The sequence below is a fragment of the Dendropsophus ebraccatus genome, chromosome 9, assembly GCF_027789765.1.
Source record: "Dendropsophus ebraccatus isolate aDenEbr1 chromosome 9, aDenEbr1.pat, whole genome shotgun sequence".
Lineage (NCBI taxonomy): Eukaryota > Metazoa > Chordata > Amphibia > Anura > Hylidae > Dendropsophus > Dendropsophus ebraccatus.
Genome location: NC_091462.1, coordinates 112,770,889 through 112,791,478, shown reverse-complemented (window position 1 = coordinate 112,791,478; position 20,590 = coordinate 112,770,889). Strand labels below are relative to the sequence as shown.

Below are 20,590 nucleotides of genomic sequence, written 5' to 3'. Positions count from 1 at the left end.
TCCACCTGCCGCCGTACACACATGACCAGAACCAGTCTGGGCGTCAAACTCGGGGCACGGAGCTCAGTCCTCCCATGCCCAACCTTACCATATCCTGCAGCTAAGACATTCCAGGTCATTACCACCAAGGCATGCTGTGCCGTATCTAAGCCTCATATGTTGGATACAATCTTAGACCCCCCCACAGTGCTACTTTCCCAGCATGTTAAGAACCACCAGACGCCTGTCATGTGGGAAACTACAACATTGTAACATTGGAGCCACAATACGTTTAAATAACGGGACAAATAATTTCCCAATATAGTTCACGCACCTGCATATATATTGATCCCCTCAGGTTTAGTGTGAACGAAAAGTGCTGGATCCTTTTCATGGAGACGGCCCCCAAATTTCCCAAACTCCTGAGTGACACACATTGTAAAAATACCCGAGGCTCCATGGCTGGAGACCTCTACAAGGGCATCTCAATAAATTAAAAATATCATCCAAAAGTGTTTTTTTCTCAGTAATTCAATTCAAAAAGTGAAAGCCCCTATATTATATACAGTGTTACCTTGGTTTAAGAGTAACTTGGATTGAGAGCGTTTGGCAAGAAGAGCTCACAGCGGTACTCTAACCCAGGAAGTCTCCCGCACCTTAGCAGATCCATTTCAGGCTGGGGCTTGCATCAGGGGACAGGACTGTAGAGGTAATCTCTTCATAGCTGTAACCCTTCTCTCCCCATACAGAGAGTGCTGCTATACTCTGCACACACTTTGTGTCTCCCATCCCCTTAATTCCTGCTATAATGTGCCTGCACATACAGTCAGCTATACACACCGCTGCTATAATGTGCCTGCACTCACACTCAGCTATACACACTGCTGCTATAATGTGCCTGCACTTACACTCAGCTATACACACTGCTGCTATAATGTGCCTGCACTTACACTCAGCTATACACACTGCTGCTATAATGTGCCTGCACTCACACTCAGCTATACACACTGCTGTATATAGAAGTTTCTGTCACTGTCCACTGTGATTCTCACTTCCTGATTGGCCCATGCTGAACACACACCCCTTTCCCATTGCAGTCATGTGACCACACAGACCTCTGACAGCAGCCCTGCTCCTCTATTCTAGCCTGTTGTACTACACTACTGCATTATGGGGATCTGCAGCTCCATCCTGTATCTACAAACTGCTGCTGTGTTATCAGGTTTATGCACTTACTATATATTATACACCACATGCTGATATATACATTATATACAGTCATTACACACATTACATATATTATAAGTACAGTAACTTATAATATCACATATTCAGCTGTTTCTCATTGTTTCATCTGTTCTACATGTTTATCAGAAAAAAAAATCTATTTTTGGAGTGTGGAACCAATTGTCTGCAGATCAGTGATTTCTTATGGAAAAATCTGCTTTGGTCTAAGAGTGGATTTGGAACAAATTATGCTCGTAATCCAAGGAGCCACTGTAAATTATATAGAGTCATAACACTTGTTCTATATATTATATAGAGACGTTACACAGATTATATATAGTATATACAGTCATTACACACATAACATACATTATATAGAGATGTTACACACATTTTATATATTATATACAGTCATTACACACAATATATATATTATATAGTCATTACACACATTATATATGATAGTAATTACACACATTATATATATTATATACAGTCATTACACACATTATATTATATACAGTCATTACACACATTATACACATTATATATATTATATACAGTCATTACACACATTATATATATTATATAGTCATTACACACATTATATATGATAGTCATTACACACATTATATATATTATATACAGTCATTACACACATTATACACATTATATATATTATATACAGTCATTACACACATTATACACATTATATATATTATATACAGTCATTACACACATTATATTATATACAGTCATTACACACATTATACACATTATATATATTATATACAGTCATTACACACATTATATATATTATATAGTCATTACACACATTATATATGATAGTCATTACACACATTATATATATTATATACAGTCATTACACACATTATACACATTATATATATTATATACAGTCATTACACACATTATACACATTATATATATTATATACAGTCATTACACACATTATATATATTATATAAAGTCATTACACACAGAGGGACCTTTTTCTAGTGTTCCTTTTTGTTAATGTGGATGATTATGGTGACAGCCAAGGAAAACCCCAAAATTCATTATCTCAGAAAATTAGAATATTATATAAGACCAAATGTAAAAGAAACGTAAGACAGAAATGTCTCCCAAATGAAAAGCCTGTACAGTAAATGCGGTCAGTACTTGGTCGGGGCTCCTTGTGGTAATGGTAGCAGTCATGATGATATGATGGTACTAGTGGCCTATAGATATAGGGTGTGAGTGGCCATTATATATACTGCTATCGGCCGCACGTTCTGTTTACACAGGTGTGACTGATAGCGATATATTTCAGCACGGCCCCATTTGCGCCTTATCAGGAGAACAATACAGCCGTCACACTGACATTCTGTCATTCCAATCCCCACCCGAATATATAAAGAGACCACCCTACTGATAACATCTTCTCTTTACAGCAGCAGTAAAGTGACAATAGTTCCCTCTGCCATTCAGCTGACTGAAGCTGCTTGGAGAAAATACAAGAATTCGAGTTTATTTTGTAATTGCATAGAATTCTTGGGGAAAAAATACTGCCAAATAAATAAATAAATAAAAATATTGTTTTTAATAAATTATGAGTTAAAAAAAAACCCTCATCTGACGGAAGTGTCTGTATACCGTGTATGGAGGCCCCTTCAGTTATGGGGAACGATTAAAACCTTTTATTCTTGGTCATATAGGACAGAGATAATAAATATATAAATGTCTCGTACAAACAATACGGCCAAAAGTAGTTCCTGGTAAAACCCTCTGAAAGGGGCCGCTCCCCCCCCCCCCCCCTCCTGGGGAGAGAAGGTTCAGTCTCCAGACATGGCAGGCCTTCTTTACTAGATAGTTGAAAATCTTGTTTTCTTAGAATAAAATAACACTTATAAAAATGTAGAAGATTCTTGTTTTTCATGTTCCTCGAGTCCAATCAGTCGAGATCAGCGGGGAAATTTCTACCATTTAGGACAGTTTTTTTTTTCTACCTTCATCTAGAATAATAAAGAGGAACCAAAGCTCACAAGTTATGGTATGCCAGGCACCCCTTTGCAATGGGCTTCCTTCTCTGGAGAGAGGGATATCTGGCTATTCCCGTGTTTTGAGACTCGTAACTGAGGCTCCACAGACCCCTTTTTATGCATATTCAAATTTTGTATGGGACAATCAATGGAGACTCGTAAATGAGTACTACAATGGAATTTTTCACTGTTCTCCCTGAGTTCAGTGATTGTTGTGTTTTGTTGGTCTATTTATCATTGCCCCAGTAGCCAGAATCCTGCTCCACACTGACGAGGGGCAAATACCCCGAAACTGCTGTCTGTGGATGAATGCCTAGCCTTGGTAACCCTTGTCTTATGTCGTTATACTCGCCACAGAGTTAGACTTTGACTTGCAGGGGCCACCCTGGTGTTTCCCTATTTAGGTCCCAAAGCTCGCAACAGAGTGAGGACCTGAGGGACTATGTATCAGGGTGGTTTGGTGCTCTCCCCACTAGGAGGCGCCCCTTGGCAACGGGCTTCCTTCTCTGGAGAGAGGGATATCTGGCTATTCCCGTGTTTTGAGACTCGTAACTGAGGCTCCACGGACCCCTTTTTTGCATATTCAAATTTTGTATGGAACAATCAATGGAGACTCTTAAATGAGTACTACAATGGAATTTTTCACTGTTCTCCCTGAGTTCAGTGATTGTTGTGTTTTGTTGGTCTATATATATATTTTCTTTTTTTTAAATGGTATGCAGGGCTATGTATATAATGGTATGCTGGGCTATGTATATAATGGTATGCTGGGCTGTATGTATATAATGGTATCCCAGACTGTATATATAATGGTTTGCTGGGCTGTATATATATATAATGGCATGCTGGGCTTCGTGTATGTATATATATATATATATATATATATATAATGCTATGCTGGGCTGTATGTATATAATGGTATGCCAGACTGTATATATAATGGTATGCTGGGCTGTGTATATATAATAGTATGCTGGGCTGTATATATATATATATATATATATATATATATGTAGAAGTTGCACCTGGGCTTAAACAAAACCTGTCCCACTTTATGATCACAGATGCTATATATACAGATGTAGCCTGTGTTACGCTAGGTTCACACTACGTTTTTGCAATGGATTCCATTAAATTCCATTATTAAAAAAAAAGGATCAAAACAGATCCATATTTTTTTTTTATAATGGAAGTCAAGGGAAAAACAGATCAAAATGCATGCACACAAATGCATAAGTTTTTCCATCCTTTTTTTTGCAAAAACGGATAAAAAAAAAAGGAATTGCAAAAACATGATTTGAACTCAGCCTTAACTTGATCACAATGACACCTAATTGACTTAACGTAGCTCCCTGACACAATTGTTGGGTCAGGGATCATGTTAACCCTGGAACCATCTGTAGCATCATGTTTTTTTACGCCACTAACACAGTGGTCGGTTCTCTGTACTAGACTGTTATTAAGCCCCGCCGCTGCCTTGGGGTTCTCCTTGAGTGCCTGTACCTTCCTGAACACCAGTCTGTCGACTAGCTGTAGCCCTCCCGCTTTTGCCTCTGGAACAAAAAGCAGTGGATGGAACTGGCACTGGCTCATTGGAAAAAATCCATCCTCATCCCCTGAAGATGATGACGACCTCTGGGGACCAAGATCTCACGTAGGGTCTATGACAGCATCAGTGTGGTCTGGAACAAAGTTATCCTCTCCTAACCTTTCTCCTGCTATAAACCAGTGGAGTCCCAATGTTGCCTTCAAATCACTGACTATCCTGACATTCCTCCAAAAGATCTTCAGGGTAGAGCGGCTGAGACTCTGGGGGGAGCGCTAGGCTTGACAGTAGCTCTCTTGCTGATGGTCCTTGAAAGCCGAATTGCTGCCGAGACATGACAAGACACAGTGCAGTGGAAAGGTCCTGCCCTTGGTATGAATTGGTGTTGCCACTACTACGTGAGGACCTGTCTGATGAGTGCTGGCTCCGGGATTGACTACTGACTGCAGTGGAGCAGGAACAGCTCTGAAGAATCATTTCCACAGTACCAACTTGGCTAATATTTGCCTGACCACTGGGTCTTAGGGCCCTATTACACGGGACGATTATCGTGCAAAAAATCGTTATATCGTTCGACCTTAAACAATAATCATTCCGTGTAACTGCAGGCAACAATCGAAAAATCGTTCATATGTTGGTGATCATTGATTTAGGTCTGAACCTAAAATTATCGTTAACCGTTCCCTGTAATTCCACATTCGTTCGCTCAAGTTCCGCATTTGGTTCAGTGTAATTGCACATTGTTCATTGTTTTGCTGGGATCAGAAGATCATAGTTGCGATCGCTATAACAATCGTAACTAACGACCATCGTTCTGTGTAATATGGTGAACGATTTCAGGTTAACGATAAACAATCTCGTTTGCGATCGTTTATCGTTAACTGTTAAAAAACGCTTCGTGTAATAGGACCCTTACTGGGAGCTGCAACCTGAGCCAGTTGGGATCGCCACCATTACCAAGACCCCTGAGTCGTTCCTGAAGGCTGTTAATGACGATGGCCGTCATTGGTACTGTTACCAGACTGCCGCTCACGCTGGGTCACTCTACCTCTACATTAATATCCAAATGAAATCGAAAAGAAATTGGCGCTTACATTGGAGCCACTTTAACTGGATACAAAGGGGGCCACACAAGGGGAGGTGAAGGGTACCGGAAGGGGGATTGGAACGTGTGAAAGGTTTATTAGAAAGTTTATATAGTTTACGCCGCTGTTCTACCAGCGTCCAATGATTGATTGGCCAATTGTATTTTTTTAAAAATTGTCTAATTTTTTGACACTTTTACAACAACCTCTGCTCTGTGATAGTCCCAGTATTATAGCTACTATAGTTTGGCTGTTTTATTAAAAATTCGTTTGCATTTGATTTGCAAATCTTAATAAGTTCGACCCAAAATTCGCAAACCTTTTCGCTGCTTCGCTCATCTCTAGTTTTTTAGAAAAAAAAAAAAAACACAACTCAAGAAGAAAAGCAGAAGCAACGTGAGAAAATATTATTATACTGAAAGAGTAGTAGATGCTTGGAGGAAACTTCCAGCCGATGTGGTAGGTAAATCTACAATAACAGAATGTAACCTGCCTGGTATATACATATATCTATCCTAAGATAATAAGAAGGGAAATACTAAAAGGGCCGACTAGATGGACCCAGTGGTCTCTTTCTGCCGACAATCTTCTATGTTTCTGTGTAACATAGAGGACACTGGGAGATTTCAGCTGTGGAGCTCTGGAGTATATCCAATCATTGTGGCTGTAATACAGACCCTACAATGAGCCGTGTTCGGAGGGGTGTGGCTGTGACAACCGGGTCACATTCCTATAAAAGGGTAAAGGTGAGGCAGCTCTTGTGGATGGGGGCGCAGTGTATTTTGGGTAGAGTCCCTCTCAGCGTACGGCTTGCACAATCTTTCTTTTACCCAAGACCTGAACACGACTGACAATAAGGATATTTTTATTTTATTACATTCCAAAGGTTGGAAATAAGTCACGTCTCCTCCCGAGCCAAGAACAGATGGAAAATACATCGGTGAGTTCAGGAAGTGCCAGAGACGTCTGTAATATTCACACACAGTACACGCTGATCAGCCATAACAATAAAACCCCCGTCTCATATTGTGCTCTGACCCGATGAGACCCGCTGGTCTGTGTCCATGATGGAGAACGTTACCCATCAAACCAGGCGTCTCCTCCATTGCTCCAGGTCTGATGCACACGTGACTTTCAGTGTCAGCGGTTTTAATGTTATGGCTGCCCACTTGTCTATGGAGTGTAGACAGGTACCCAGGTGTGACTACCAGTGGGCGTCCCTCTTCTCCGCTACCATCTGAATGAACTGGGCATGGTTGGCGTACAGGCTGCAGCTGCTGCTTATGTCCACCCATTGCACCTTGCCGGCGTCGTCACCAGCTTGTAAGGCCAGCTTGTCCAGGATGTGCCCTGATAGAAGATGGCAAAGAGTGGCATCAGAGACTGGCAGGACAGAGAAGGCTATATCATCACCATTAGACTGTAACACACCCACCTGTCTCATCGTGGTAGTTCACAGCTTGGGTCTCCATCCAGGCGTTATCAGTGTTACGAGGGTCGTCCACATACCCCTTGTATATCTGTCATGAAAAGTGAAGACATAGAGCTGTATATATCATCCACCATGAAAGTACCAGTAGGTTCCCCTCTAACTGTAAAGAGCTCATCCTGTGCTTCCTGGTGCATGAATACAGCGACACGTGAGGCACGTAGGACCAAGATTTTAGAATATCTCCTGGAGGAGTCTTACAAGCCATGCAATGCTCCATGGGAATAAAAAGAGAAGTATCTCCCCTTCAAGCAGGAAAAGAACCTGCTCTACACTGCCACCTACTGGAGGAAGTTTCCCATCTAATCAATGCTCAATATACATAGGGACATGATTGAAGGTTACTTGGCACGTCAGAAACACTCCCAGAGGGGACAGTGACCCATCTGTAGACGGACGCTTGGGGAACAGTAGGGGCAGTAACCCATCTGTAGACGGTCACTTATGGATCAGTAGGGACAGTGACCCATCTGTAGACCATACGCATCCGTCCTGACCCCCCTCCCCCTGTCCCTTTCTCTGCTGCTCTCTGGAACGCACGCTCTGTCTGCAATAAACCTACATTCATACACAATCTCTTTCTTTACCACAACTTCTTCTTCCTAGGCATAAGTGAAACATGGCTGTCCCCTACTGACACTGCTTCCCCTGCTGCACTCTCCTACGGTGGGCTCCAGTTTACTCACACCCCTCGCCCTGGCAATAAACAGGGTGGCGGGGTTTGCCTGCTGCTAATGGACAACTGCTCCTTTACCCCAAGCCCTCCTCTCCCTGCCCTCACCCTCACCTCCTTTGAAGTACACTCTATCCGTATCTATTCCCCCTCTAACCTCCAAGTGGCCGTCATCTACCGACCACCAGGCTCCGCAACCACCTTCCTTGACCAGTTTAACACTTGGCTGTTGCATTTCCTTTCAACAGATATTCCCACCATCATCATGGGCGACTTCAACATCCCCATCGACACAACCAAATCACCCGCCTCTAAACTCCTATCACTAGCCTCCTCCTTTGGCCTTACACAGTGGTCCTCTATGGCCACTCACAAAAAGGGCCACACACTGGACCTCATCTACTCCCGCCTCTGCCCCATATCTGACCTCACCAGCACATCCCTCCACATCTCTGACCACAACCTCCTAACTTTCTCGTTTCTCCTCTCTTCATCTGCCCCCCCAGTCCAGAAACTTGCCCACCCTCGCAGGAACCTCAGAAACCTCAACACTCAAACACTCTCTGACTCCCTTCTGCCTCTCTCCACCATACACTCTCTGAACGACACTGACACAGCCACAACCTTCTACAATTCCACAATAACCTCAGCCCTCGACTCTGTTGCCACTCTCACGAAAAAGAAAACACGAAGCACGAACAGACAGCCCTGGCACACCGACCTAACCAAACAACTAAGGCGAGTGTCCAGAGCTGCTGAACGGAGCTGGAAGAAGACTGACTCTGAGGAACACTTCCAAACATACAGGAGAGCACTCCTTGAGTTCAAATCTGCCCTCACCTCTGCTAAACAGGACTACTTTTCTTCCCTCATATCTTCCTTATCTCACAACCCTAGGCAACTGTTTAACACCTTCAACTCCCTTCTCCGCCCCCCACATCTCTTATTTCTGCTGAGGACTTCGCCACATTCTTCAAGCAGAAAATCGATGACATCAGAGGAAGCTTCAACTCACAGTCCCCTCAGCCCCCCCTCATGCCTGTCTACTGCCCGTCCCCACTAACTCACCTCTCCACCATCACTGAAGAACGTTTCTCCACACTACTCTCCACCTGCGCACTTGGCCCAATCCCATCCCACCTTATCCCCAACCTCTCCTCACCACTTGTCCCAGCACTTACCAATCTCTTCAATCTATCACTAACTTCTGGCATCTTCCCATCTCCATATAAACATGCAACCATCACACCCATCCTTCCACAGCCATCCCTTGACCCTTCCTCCTTATTCAGCTACCGCCCCATCTCACTTCTCCCCTTTGCCTCAAAACTCTTAGAACAACATGTCTACCATGAACTGTCCTCCCACTTTTCATCCTACTCGCTTTTTGACTCCCTGCAATCCGGCTTCCGCCCCCACCACTCCACAGAAACTGCCCTCATCACAGTGGCCAATGACCTGCTGACTGCCAACCTCACGCCAATATTCTGTGCTCCTTCTCCTTGACCTATCTTCTGCCTTTGACACAGTCGACCATTCTCTCCTCTTACAAATCCTCTCATCCCTTGGTGTCACTAGCTTAGCCCTCTCCTGGATCTCCTCTTACCTCTCCAACCGCACTTTTAGTGTCTCCCACTCTCACACCACCTCCTCTCCTCGTCCCCTTACTGTTGGTGTTCCCCAAAGCTCTGTACTCGGCCTCTTCTCTTCTCCATCTACACCTCTGGCCTGGATCATAGAATCCCACGGCTTCAGGTACCACCTCTACGCCGATGACACTCAGATCTACCTCTCTGGTCCGGATGTCACCTCTTTGCTATCCAGGATTCCAGGGTCTCTATCGGCCATATCTTCCTTCTTCTCCTCCCGCTTTCTAAAACTCAACATGGACAAAACAGAACTAATCATCTTTCCCTCATCTCGCTCCACCCCGCCTTCTAATCTGTCAATCACTATCAATGGCTGCACTCTGTCCCCTGTCCCCCAAGTCCGCTGCCTTGGCGTCACCTTTGACTCTGCCCTGTCCTTTAAACGACATATTCAGGCCCTGACCACCTCCTGCCGCCTTCACCTCAAAAACATTTCCAGAATCTGATCTTTCCTCACCCCTGACTCCACCAAACTGCTGGTCCATGCTCTCATTATCTCCCGCTTGGACTACTGTAACATCCTCCTCTCTGGCCTTCCAGCTAACTCCCTTGCCCCCTCCAGTCTATCCTTAACTCTGCTGCCTGACTAATCCACCTTTCCCATCGCTTTGCCTCAGCCTCTCCCCTCTGCCAATCCCTCCACTGGCTCCCATTGCCCAACGTAATCACTTTAAATTGTTGACCACGACGTACAAGGCAATCCATAACCTGTCGCCTCCGTACATCTCTGACCTGATATCCCGCTACCGTCCCTCACGCAACCTTCGATCCTCCAGTGACCTCCTTCTCCGCTCCCCCCTTGTTCGTACCTCGCACAACCGCCTCCAAGACTTTGCCCGAGCCTCCCCCATACTCTGGAACTCGCTACTCCGACACATTCGTCTCTCATCCACCATCAAGTCCTTCAAAAGTAACCTGAAAACCCATCTCTTCAAACAAGGCTACAACCTACAATAACTCTGCATCACACTTGAATGGCTGCACTTTACCTCCTGTTTCTCTCCCTATACCCCATAGATTGTAAGCCCTCGCTGGCAGGGTCCTCTTCCCCCATGTACCAGTCTGTCTTTTTCCTTCATGTAATGTTTTCTGATCTTGTATTGTTCCTGCCTATCTATTGTATAGCGCTCTGGAACTAAGGGCGCTTTATAAATAAATAATAATAATAACAATAGACGGCCGCTTATGGATCAGTAGGGGCAGTGACCCATCTGTAAACGGGTGCTTAGGGATCAGTAGGGGCAGTGACCCATCTGTAGACGGCTGTTCAGGAATCAGTAGGGACAGTGACCCATCTGTAGACGGCCGCTTATGGATCAGTAGGGACAGCGACCCATCTGTAGACGGCCGCTTATGGATCAGTAGGGAAAGTGACCCATCTGTAGACGGCCGCTTATCGATCAGTAGGGACAGTGACCCATCTGTAGACAGGTGCTTAGGGATCAGTAGGGACAGTGACCCATCTGTAGACAGGTGCTTAGGGATCAGTAGGGACAGTGACCCATCTGTAGACGGGTGCTTAGGGATCAGTAGGGGACAGTGACCCATCTGTAGACGGCTGTTCAAGAATCAGTAGGGACAGTGACCCATCTGTAGACGGCCGCTTATCGATCAGTAGGGACAGTGACCCATCTGTAGATGGCCGCTTAGGGATCAGTAGGGGCAGTAACCCATCTGTAGATGGCCGCTTATCGATCAGTAGGGACAGTGACCAATCTGTAGACGGCTGTTCAGGAATCAGTAGGGACAGTGACCCATCTGTAGACGGCCGCTTATGGATCAGTAGGGACAGCGACCCATCTGTAGACGGCCGCTTATGGATCAGTAGGGAAAGTGACCCATCTGTAGACGGCCGCTTATGGATCAGTAGGGACAGCGACCCATCTGTAGACGGACGCTTATGGATCAGTAGGGACAGTGACCCATCTGTAGACGGGTGCTTAGGGATCAGTAGGGGGCAGTGACCCATCTGTAGACAGACGCTTATCGATCAGTAGGGACAGTGACCCATCTATAGACGCCTGTTCTGGAATCAGTAGGGGGCAGTGTACAGCAAATTTATTTCCTCTTGGAGGAGTGCAAAAAAAGCTGCAATGACTGGAGAACCCTAATGGGAACTTATCCTGCTCATGTGACTCCATTATGTACCCCCAATAATAATATTGGATCCTATATAAGTTTTTGCTCCCAAAGATGCGCTAGGTCTTATTTTTCACTGAAGAAGAATTCATGTCACATGCAAAGCAGGGGCAGGGTAGACGATATGGCGGATTCCGGCCACCAGGGGGAGCTCACCACAGCACACTTGTACAGCAGGGACAGCGTATGGTATGGTGGCTTCTGGCCACCAGGGGGAGCTCACCACACTACACTCATACAGCACAGCATGGACAGAGTACATGGTATGGCAGCTTCCAGCCACCAGGGGGAGCTCACCACACTCGTACAGCACAGCAGTGACTGAGCGGACGGTATGGCGGCTTCTGGCCACCAGGGGAAGCTCACCACAGCACACTTGTACAGCAGGGACAGCGTATAGTATGGTGGCTTCTGGCCACCAGGGGGAGCTTACCACACTACATTCGTACAGCACAGCATGGCCAGAGCAGACGGTATAGCTGCTTCCAGCCACCAGGGGGAGCTCACCACACTCGTACAGCACAGCAGGGACAGAGAGGATGGTATGGCGGCTTCTGGCCACCAGGGGAAGCTCACCACAGCACACTCATACAGCAGGGACAGCATACAGTATGGCGGCTTCAAGCCACTAGGGGGAGCTCACCACACTCGTACAGCACAGCAGGGACAGAGCGGATGGTATGGTGGCAGGTGACAGGATAACAGCAGACTGTGTGCAGCTCTACACCTGGTGGTGGAATAAAGGGGATGGCGGCAGGCGATGGGCCTCTAGATGCCTTGCCTGCACATTTAGAAGTGATGGCCGCGGTAGGGAACATCAGGGATGGCGGCGAGTGGCTGTCTTCATATCCTGCATGTAGCTGCTCTGCAATGGACGGTGAAGGTAGGGGACAACGGCGGCGGCTAAAAATAATCCCAGCTGCATGCCCTGGTGTTCTGTATGCAGACATGCTTCCAAACAAATACTTTGCTAGGTCTTACTCTAGGGGGAGGCCTTATATTTAGCAATTCAGCAAAACCTCTAGTAGTCTTATTTTTGGGTAAAACAGGGTGAAACATAGCTGCACGACAAAAGATCCGCTGCAGAATGAGGCCAAAGCCGAACCCCAGTGTGTGACCATTACCGGCAGATGCTCCTGGGAGAAGAGGCTGCGGATCCGCTCCTCCGTCTCCTCCTCCTGTCCTGTGCTCTCCAGAGAGTTCAGCGCCTCCTCACAGAACTCCCTGCGCAGAGCGGCCGTCACCAGCTCCCCCGGGTCCACCATGCCCTGTGAGAACAGTCACACAGTGTATTATAGTACAGATGGTCTTGTACATACTCTATTACTATATTAATCACAGATTTATTACCCCTGTGATCAGTCATTACCGTACATCCTACCCTGTTGTGTGTTGGATGTTCTATAGGGAGTGACAGGCCGTGTTCCCCATGTCAGTGATCATATGAGGTGTACTCCTGCTCACACACTCTTGTACCAACCACACATAAGACTTATCCTTATTCTCCTTATATACTGCCCCCGTCCCCCTGGTAGACACTACTCACCCCGGGGATGGCCCACTGCCCGCAGTCCTTCCTCTGGATCGCCACAAACTGTAACAAGTATTTCGCAGACTCGGGGTGCGCCATCTTCTCCCCTGCACTGTCTCGCTTCCACCTGTAGGGGGCACACAGTGTCACACAGATCCCGGCACAGCATCCACGGCTGCAGGAGTATAGCGGCAGCGCTCACCTTGTTATGATGGGGTCCGCTGCATGGTTAGGCCCCCATCGCCCCAATAATCCTCTTCCTATCACCCCTGTCCGCCCTGTGGGGTTTCTGAGAATTGCAGAAAGATTGCGGTCAGTAGGTGACAGGCGACCCCGGACCCCGATGGGGCCCAGTCTATGTCGTCCCCTCTTACCTGGGGGATCCCTTCATCACTTCATAGGTTCCTTCAAAGCTGCTTCTCTCTACCTTCCCGTCCAGAGCGTTGTATCGCGGGCTGAAGCTTTCATCGCTGCAAATCACATCGAGAACATGGACATTGTTACAGGCTCAGTATGCTCCAATCACAGCCAAAGCTGCAACCACCTGACTACTGCTTCCCTGTGAGCTCTCGGGCTGTGTTACAGGCTCAGTGTATGCTCCAACCACAACCAGAGCTGCAATCACATGACTGCTGCTTCCCTGTCAGCTCTCAGGCTGTATTATATGTTCAGTATGCTCCAATCACAACCAGAGCTGCAATCACATGACTGCTGCTTCCCTGTCAGCTCTCAGGCTGTATTATATGTTCAGTATGCTCCAGTCACAACCAGAGCTACAACCACATTACTGCTGCTTCTCTGTTAGCTCTTAGGCTGTATTACAGGCTCAGTATGCTCCAATTACAACCAGAGCTGCAACCACTTGACTGCTGCTTTCCTGTTAGCTCTCAGGCTACATTACAGGCTCAATATGCTCCAGTCACAACCAAAGCTGCAACCACATTACTGTTGCTTCCCTGTTAGCTCTCAGACTCTATTATTTGTTCAGTATGCTCCAATCACAACCAGAGCAGCAATCACATGACTGCTGCTTCCCTGTCAGCTCTCGGGCTGTGTTATATGTTCAGTATGCTCCAACCACAACCAGAGCAGCAATCACATGACTGCTGCTTTCCTGTCAGCTCTCAGGCTGTATTCTATGTTCAGTATGCTCCAATCACAACCAAAGCTGCAGCCACATGACTGCTGCTTCCCTGTCAGCTCTCAGGCTGTATTATATGTTCAGTATGCTCCAATCACAACCAGAGCTGCAACCACATGACTGCTGCTTCCCTGTCAGCTCTTGGGCTGTAGTACAGGCTCAGTGTATGCTCCAACCACAACCAGAGCTGCAATCACATGACTCGTGCCTCCCTGTCAACTCTCAGGGTGTATTATATGTTTAGTATGCTCAAGTTACAACCAGAGCTGCAACCACATTACTGCTGCTTCTCTGTTAGCTCTCAAGCTGTATTACAGGCTCAGTATGCTCCAACCACAACCAGAGCTGCAACCACATGACTGCTGCTTCCCTGTAATCTCTCGGGCTGTGTTACAGGCTCAGTGTATGCTCCAACCACAACCAGAGCTGCAACCACATGACTGCTGCTTCCTTGTCAGCTCTCGGGCTGTGTTATATGTTCAGTATGCTCCAACCACAACCAGAGCAGCAATCACATGACTGCTGCCCCCCTGTCAGCTCTCGGGCTGTGTTACAGGCTCGGTGTCAGTACACGGCTTGTTGGAGAGGTGGCCCTCATACTAGTGGTGTGACGGGTGACAGACGGCCAGCCATGCTCCATGCTCGTGCACAGGGTGCAGCTGCTGGGGAGCCACAGGTGGATGAGCATAGCGACAGAGTCATGTGACGAGATCCTCCAATGGCTGACCAAGGAGGATACATCACCATTTACGAAACCAGCAACAAAGAACCGGCATGTGAACAGGCCCCGAGGGTCTATAGACAATGGAGGACTAAGCTGGACAGACAAGTCAGACGATGTCAGAGCCTCACTCACCTCTGCGGAGGGTCTGCCCAAGGAGGCCGGGCAAGAACAGAGGGGGCAGTGTACTCCACCGGCTGGTACTCCGGCCAGTCTACAGACCAGCTGACCTTCTCCTGAGGAACCGGCCACCTCTCCACCTGGGAGCCGGGGTACGGAGAGGTCAGAGCCTTGATGTGTGTCATGGTGGCGGACGGGCGGCTCCGGGTGCGGTACCAGTATGACAACAAGACGCTGCGGGAAGAAGAGACAGGTAGAGATCAGTGCAGGGGCGTTCCAGGCACGTACATAATCCCCCGCTGTCATCTGATCCCCACAGCAGTGCTGGCCTCTCCTCACCAATACAGAGGAGCCAGTCTACCTGATCGGCAAGCAATCCGTATAGTGTGCAAAAATGGATTCCCTTCCCAGAGTCTGTGTGATATCAGAGCGAGGAAGCTGAACACTGAGGAAGCTGAACGCTGGGAAAGAAGAACACCTGGGGAGAGGGACACTAAGGAAGCTGAATGCTAGGAAAGAAGAACACCGGGGGAGCGGGACACAGGGGGAGCGGGACACAGGGGGAGCGGGACACTAAGGAAGCTGAACGCTGGGAAAGAAGAACACCGGGGGAGAGGGACACTAAGGAAGCTGAATGCTAGGAAAGAAGAACACCGGGGGAGCGGGACACAGGGGGAGCGGGACACAGGGGGAGCGGGACACAAGGGAAGTAGGAGACTAGAGAAGCAGAACACCAGGGAAGAGGTACAACCATCTGAGACTAAGCTAATCAATGGCCGATCCGATTCTGATTTCAGGTCTGGAATAGAATTCTGAGAGCTGTAGGAAAGGTGCAATACTCTGCAGAATGATGTCATGTGATGTGTATGTGATGTCATGTGCTGCAGGAAAGGTGCAATACTCTGCAGAATGATGTCATGTGATGTGCGCACCTTGTGAGCGCAGCTACCGCAGCAGTGATGGAGGCGGTGGTAATAAGACGAGTCAGGGTACTTGCCACCATCCGTGCGTCCGGGCACACACCTAGCTGTGGAGACGACTTATGTGAAGGGAAGAGGTGACACCATCAGTAAATCATCATAAGACATCACACATCCTGAAATCCTCTGTGCTGCTGTGGCCGGTCACATAAAGGCACTGTCTGTTGGGTACATTAGAGGAAAGCCCTCATTAGCAGATGCACGGTACTGGGCACAGTGCCACACATTCCCCGGCTGGGAGGTCAGCGAGCCGGCCACACCGGACTGCTCACAGAGGATTGCTCAGACTGGATTCAACTGTAGCAAACCCTCCGCTGTGAGAAGTAAGAGGACTGTGCGGAGGTTTCTAGCATCTGGCTGTAAACATGGCAGCTGCCACTGACCGACAGCAGAGAATGGATGAAGAACTGCGGCATACGGCAAACTGAGAACACTTCTCACAGCTGAGGGTTTGCTACATGTGTATCCTGTCTGTACAATAGTGTATCCTGTCTGTACAATACTCTATAGCCGGGTTCCCAAACCTGTCGGAGCAGCTTTGCAACCACTCGAGAGCCGGGGACGGGCGACTGTAGGAGATAAGTTTGTTACAATGTATCAGCGGAGGATTTGGTACAATGTATCAGCGGAGGATTTGGTACAATGTGTCAGCAGGGGATTTGGTACAATGTGTCAGCGGAGGATTTGGTACAATGTGTCAGCGGAGGATTTGGTACAATGTGTCAGCGGAGGATTTGGTACAATGTGTCAGCAGGGGATTTGGTACAATGAGTCAGCAGGGGATTTGGTACAATGTGTCAGCGGAGGATTTGGTACAATGAGTCAGCAGGGGATTTGGTACAATGTGTCAGCAGGGGATTTGGTACAATGTGTCAGCGGGGGATTTGGTACAATGTGTCAGTGGAGGATTTGGTACAATGAGTCAGCGGAGGATTTGGTACAATGTGTCAGCAGGGGATTTGGTACAATGTGTCAGCAGGGGATTTGGTACAATGTGTCAGTGGAGGATTTGGTACAATGAGTCAGCGGAGGATTTGGTACAATGTGTCAGCAGGGGATTTGGTACAATGTGTCAGCAGAGGATTTGGTACAATGTGTCAGTGGAGGATTTGGTACAATGAGTCAGCAGGGGATTTGGTACAATGTATCAGCGGAGGATTTGGTACAATGTATCAGCGGAGGATTTGGTACAATGTATCAGCGGAGGATTTGGTACAATGTATCAGCGGAGGATTTGGTACAATGTATCAGCGGAGGATTTGGTACAATGTATCAGCGGAGGATTTGGTACAATGTATCAGCGGAGGATTTGGTACAATGTATCAGCGGAGGATTTGGTACAATGTATCAGCGGAGGTAGGCTGTGACAACAAGCAGAGACCTGATATGGTATAAAATTGGTGGCTTTCTCTTTAACTGTGGCAACTCATGTGACCTTATAGGCCTCAGTGACGTTGCGTCCATGGAGACGAGGTGTCACGTGACGCCGCCGTCCAATAGGCTGCGGCACCGGCAGGCACGTCAGTCATATAAACTAATAACTACCAGTATTCTCTGGGGCGATTGGGCACAACCCATGCCAATGAAGAGCCTGGCATCCCAACCCACTTACCTGCCGGAAGCTCCGTGATTGGTTGGCAGTGTATGGAGCAGAGAGCGGAGCCCGAGCACAGCACTACCCGCCCGGGACAGGAGACAGCAGCAGCCCTGCAGCCGGGGCGGCATAGTGCGCAGGCGCGAACTACGCCCGAGGATTCCATGACGACGCCGTGTTGACATAATGGGCGGAGCTAGTTAGGCCTCGTCAGTTTGTTGTGGGCGGAGCATGTAAGGTCTCGTCAGTTGGAAGTGGGCGGGGCGTGTTTTCCTTGTCGTATTTGTAGTGGGCGGAGCGTGTTGGCTTTTTTTTCAGTTTATGATTTGGCGCCATTGTAGTTACTGACAGGGATTTTCCCTGAGGTGAATATGATATGTCAGGAGGAGGAAGAGGCGGCTGCTGCTGCTGACAGGGCTGTCACTGAGGTAAATAAACCTGTGTATAGAGAGGTATAAATTATGTATACAGTGTATGGTGTTGCCCTTAGCAACCTGTCAGTAATGCTTACAGGTTAACTCGTTGTCACCAATAAACATACAGTTTACCATAAGGCAAACTGCGTAAACACGAACCCCCCAAATAAAAAAAATGCATTTTATTTTATAATTTTTTTTCAGGTTTCACAGCATACATTTTGCAAAAACTAAGCCGGTCATTGCAAAATACAATTAGTGGCGTAAAAAATAAGAGCTCATGTGGGACTCTAGGTAAAGAAATGCAAGTGCTATGGCCTTTTAAAGCGACTCCCCAAACCACTTCGCATAGCTGCTTTTAATCCAAGATCAGTCCAGGTAAATTATGTGTATCCCAAAGTGGCGGCACTGAAAAATCCATTTCATCCTGCTTAAAGGAGACCTGTCAACCCCCGTGCCGGGGTAAAGGCTGCTCAGCCCCCCGCTAGAGACCCTTATAGTTACCCCTTCTCGCCAAGTCCCGCGCCTGGAGCCGGTCCCGGGATGGAGATATCCCCGTTAGAAGCCCGGCGTGCGCTGCAGAGATGAGTCCGACACCCCGGCTCCAGGCGTGGGACTTGGAGAGAAAGGGTAAGTATAAGGGTCTCTAGCGGGGGGCCGGGCGGCCTTCACCTCGGCACGGGGGTGACAGGTTCCCTTTAAAACAAGGACTTATACAGTTGCATCATCAGAAAAATAAAAAACGTAAGGCTCTTGGAATGTGAGGATTGCTAAACAAAAACATTGTTTGGTTCTTAAAGGGTTAAGGAACATAACCCTTTAATTTCCTGACCACTATACCTTCCACCTCCTATACGAGTGTGTGGGGGGATTATCACTTTTCTGCACTTAAGCCAGTTTCACACGTACCGCATCACAGCGGATTTTACTCCGCAAGTTCTTTATGCCAAAAAGGGGTCCAGGGAGCCTCAGTTGTGAGTCTCAAAACACAGAAATAGCCAGATCCTTTTAGAGAAAAGAGAACCTGTTACCAAGGGGTGCCTTCCAGTGGGGGAGATCACCAAACCACTCTGATACAACAGCCCCTTAAAGGGGTTGCCCAGCGAAAATCTTTTTCTTTCAAATCAACTGATATCAGTAAGTTTGTAATTGACTTCTATTAAAAAATCTCAAGTCTTCCCATACTTATCAGCTGCTGTATGTCCTACAGGAAATGTTTTATTTTCAGTCTGACACAGTGCTCTCTGCTGACATCTCTGGCCGAGACAGGAACTTTGTCTCGGTTTTCTATAAATCCCCATAGAAAACCTCTCCTGCTCTGGACAGTTCCTGTCTCGGCCAGAGATGTCAGCAGAGAGCACTGTGACAGACCGAAAATAAAACAATGTTTCCTGCTTCATATATAGTAGCTAATAAGTGTGGGAAGACTTGAGATTTTTTAATAGGAGTAAATTACAAATCTATATAACTTTCTGACACCAGTTGATTTGAAAGAAAAAACATTTTCGCTGGACAACCCCTTTAAGTCCCACTCGTTAGCGAGTATTAGGACATAACAAGGATTTATCCAAAGCCAGTCATCCATCCACAGACAGCTGTTTCGGGTTATTGCCCCTCGTCAGTGTGGAGCAGGATTCTGGCTAACCGGGGCAATGAAAAGAAGACAAATGAGGAGCGATACCATGAAACAGCTGTCTGTGGATCGATGCCTGGCTTTGGATAAACCCTTGTCATGTCGCAATACTTGCAACTGAGTTGGACTTTGATGCAAAGGGTCTACATTCTGCCAGCGGATTTTCATTCATGTAGCCCCCTGCCCACTTAACCCACTGCTGCCTGGCTAATACATTACCTGCTTCTCCCGGCTCCCTGGCCTGCTGCCTAGCCAATAAGTGACTGCGGTGGGACAGCACATGAATTAGCTGAACGGTGGAGTACCACATGGGAGCGTGGCTACATTCTTGCAGCAGAATGAAAATCCTCAGCGAGAATGTAGATGCATTTGAAATTAAATTTAACTATAGAGTACCACTGTGAAACTCGCAGTGTGAAATCACCTGTGATGCGGTACATGTGAAAATGCCTAATGCATATATTTTTTTCAGATTTTTGCACTTATATTGCTCGAAAATTTTCACTTTTTGATCTTTAGCTAACACTTGACACAGATGAAAAGGTAGGTTTCAATGTTGCTTGGGGTTTCACATGTGATTTATAATTTGCAACTTAGATTAAAGCCTTATTTATTTGTACAAAAG

The 20,590-nt window shown here is 47.0% G+C and overlaps 1 protein-coding gene and 1 long non-coding RNA gene across 9 annotated transcripts in view; one reads left to right on the top strand and one right to left on the bottom strand.

Moving 5' to 3' along the window:
- Positions 1 to 6,727: 6,727 nt before the first annotated feature.
- Positions 6,728 to 18,097, bottom strand: NUDT9 (nudix hydrolase 9). Of its 7 annotated transcripts, none has more exons than XM_069984518.1 (9): positions 17,935 to 18,097; positions 16,366 to 16,381; positions 15,358 to 15,576; positions 13,735 to 13,830; positions 13,563 to 13,649; positions 13,376 to 13,487; positions 12,954 to 13,097; positions 7,315 to 7,399; positions 6,728 to 7,229 (listed from the first exon to the last, which is right to left on the bottom strand). In XM_069984518.1, exons 1-9 carry the CDS (start codon positions 18,080 to 18,082, stop codon positions 7,084 to 7,086), a joined length of 1,053 nt encoding a protein of 350 aa, XP_069840619.1. In that variant the 5' UTR covers positions 18,083 to 18,097; the 3' UTR covers positions 6,728 to 7,083. The 7 variants fall into 7 exon arrangements, with proteins under 7 accessions (XP_069840619.1, XP_069840622.1, XP_069840623.1 ...); XM_069984521.1 differs by having other exon boundaries at positions 16,275 to 16,483; positions 17,935 to 18,025; XM_069984522.1 differs by having other exon boundaries at positions 16,340 to 16,483; positions 17,935 to 18,025.
- Positions 18,091 to 20,590, top strand: part of LOC138801566 (uncharacterized) — a 25,452-nt gene continuing 22,952 nt past the window's right edge. The window contains exons 1-2 of one of the 2 annotated variants that reach the window (XR_011364627.1): positions 18,091 to 18,344; positions 20,438 to 20,508. This is a non-coding gene — a long non-coding RNA (uncharacterized lncRNA). The remainder of the gene's footprint in view (positions 18,345 to 20,437; positions 20,509 to 20,590) is intronic. The other variant, XR_011364626.1, reaches the window with a different exon arrangement.

Excerpts from the sequence above, each read along its gene's own strand:
- NUDT9 (XM_069984518.1), bottom strand. The coding sequence starts at position 18,082 with ATGGAATCCTCGGGCGTAGTTCGCGCCTGCGCACTATGCCGCCCCGGC. Across the intron at positions 13,098-13,375 it reads GGCAGTGGGCCATCCCCGGG|GGCATGGTGGACCCGGGGGA; the intron begins GTGAGTAGTGTC and ends CTGTTCTCACAG. Across the intron at positions 7,400-12,953 it reads TCTCCCAGGAGCATCTGCCG|ATATACAAGGGGTATGTGGA; the intron begins GTAATGGTCACA and ends TTTTCATGACAG.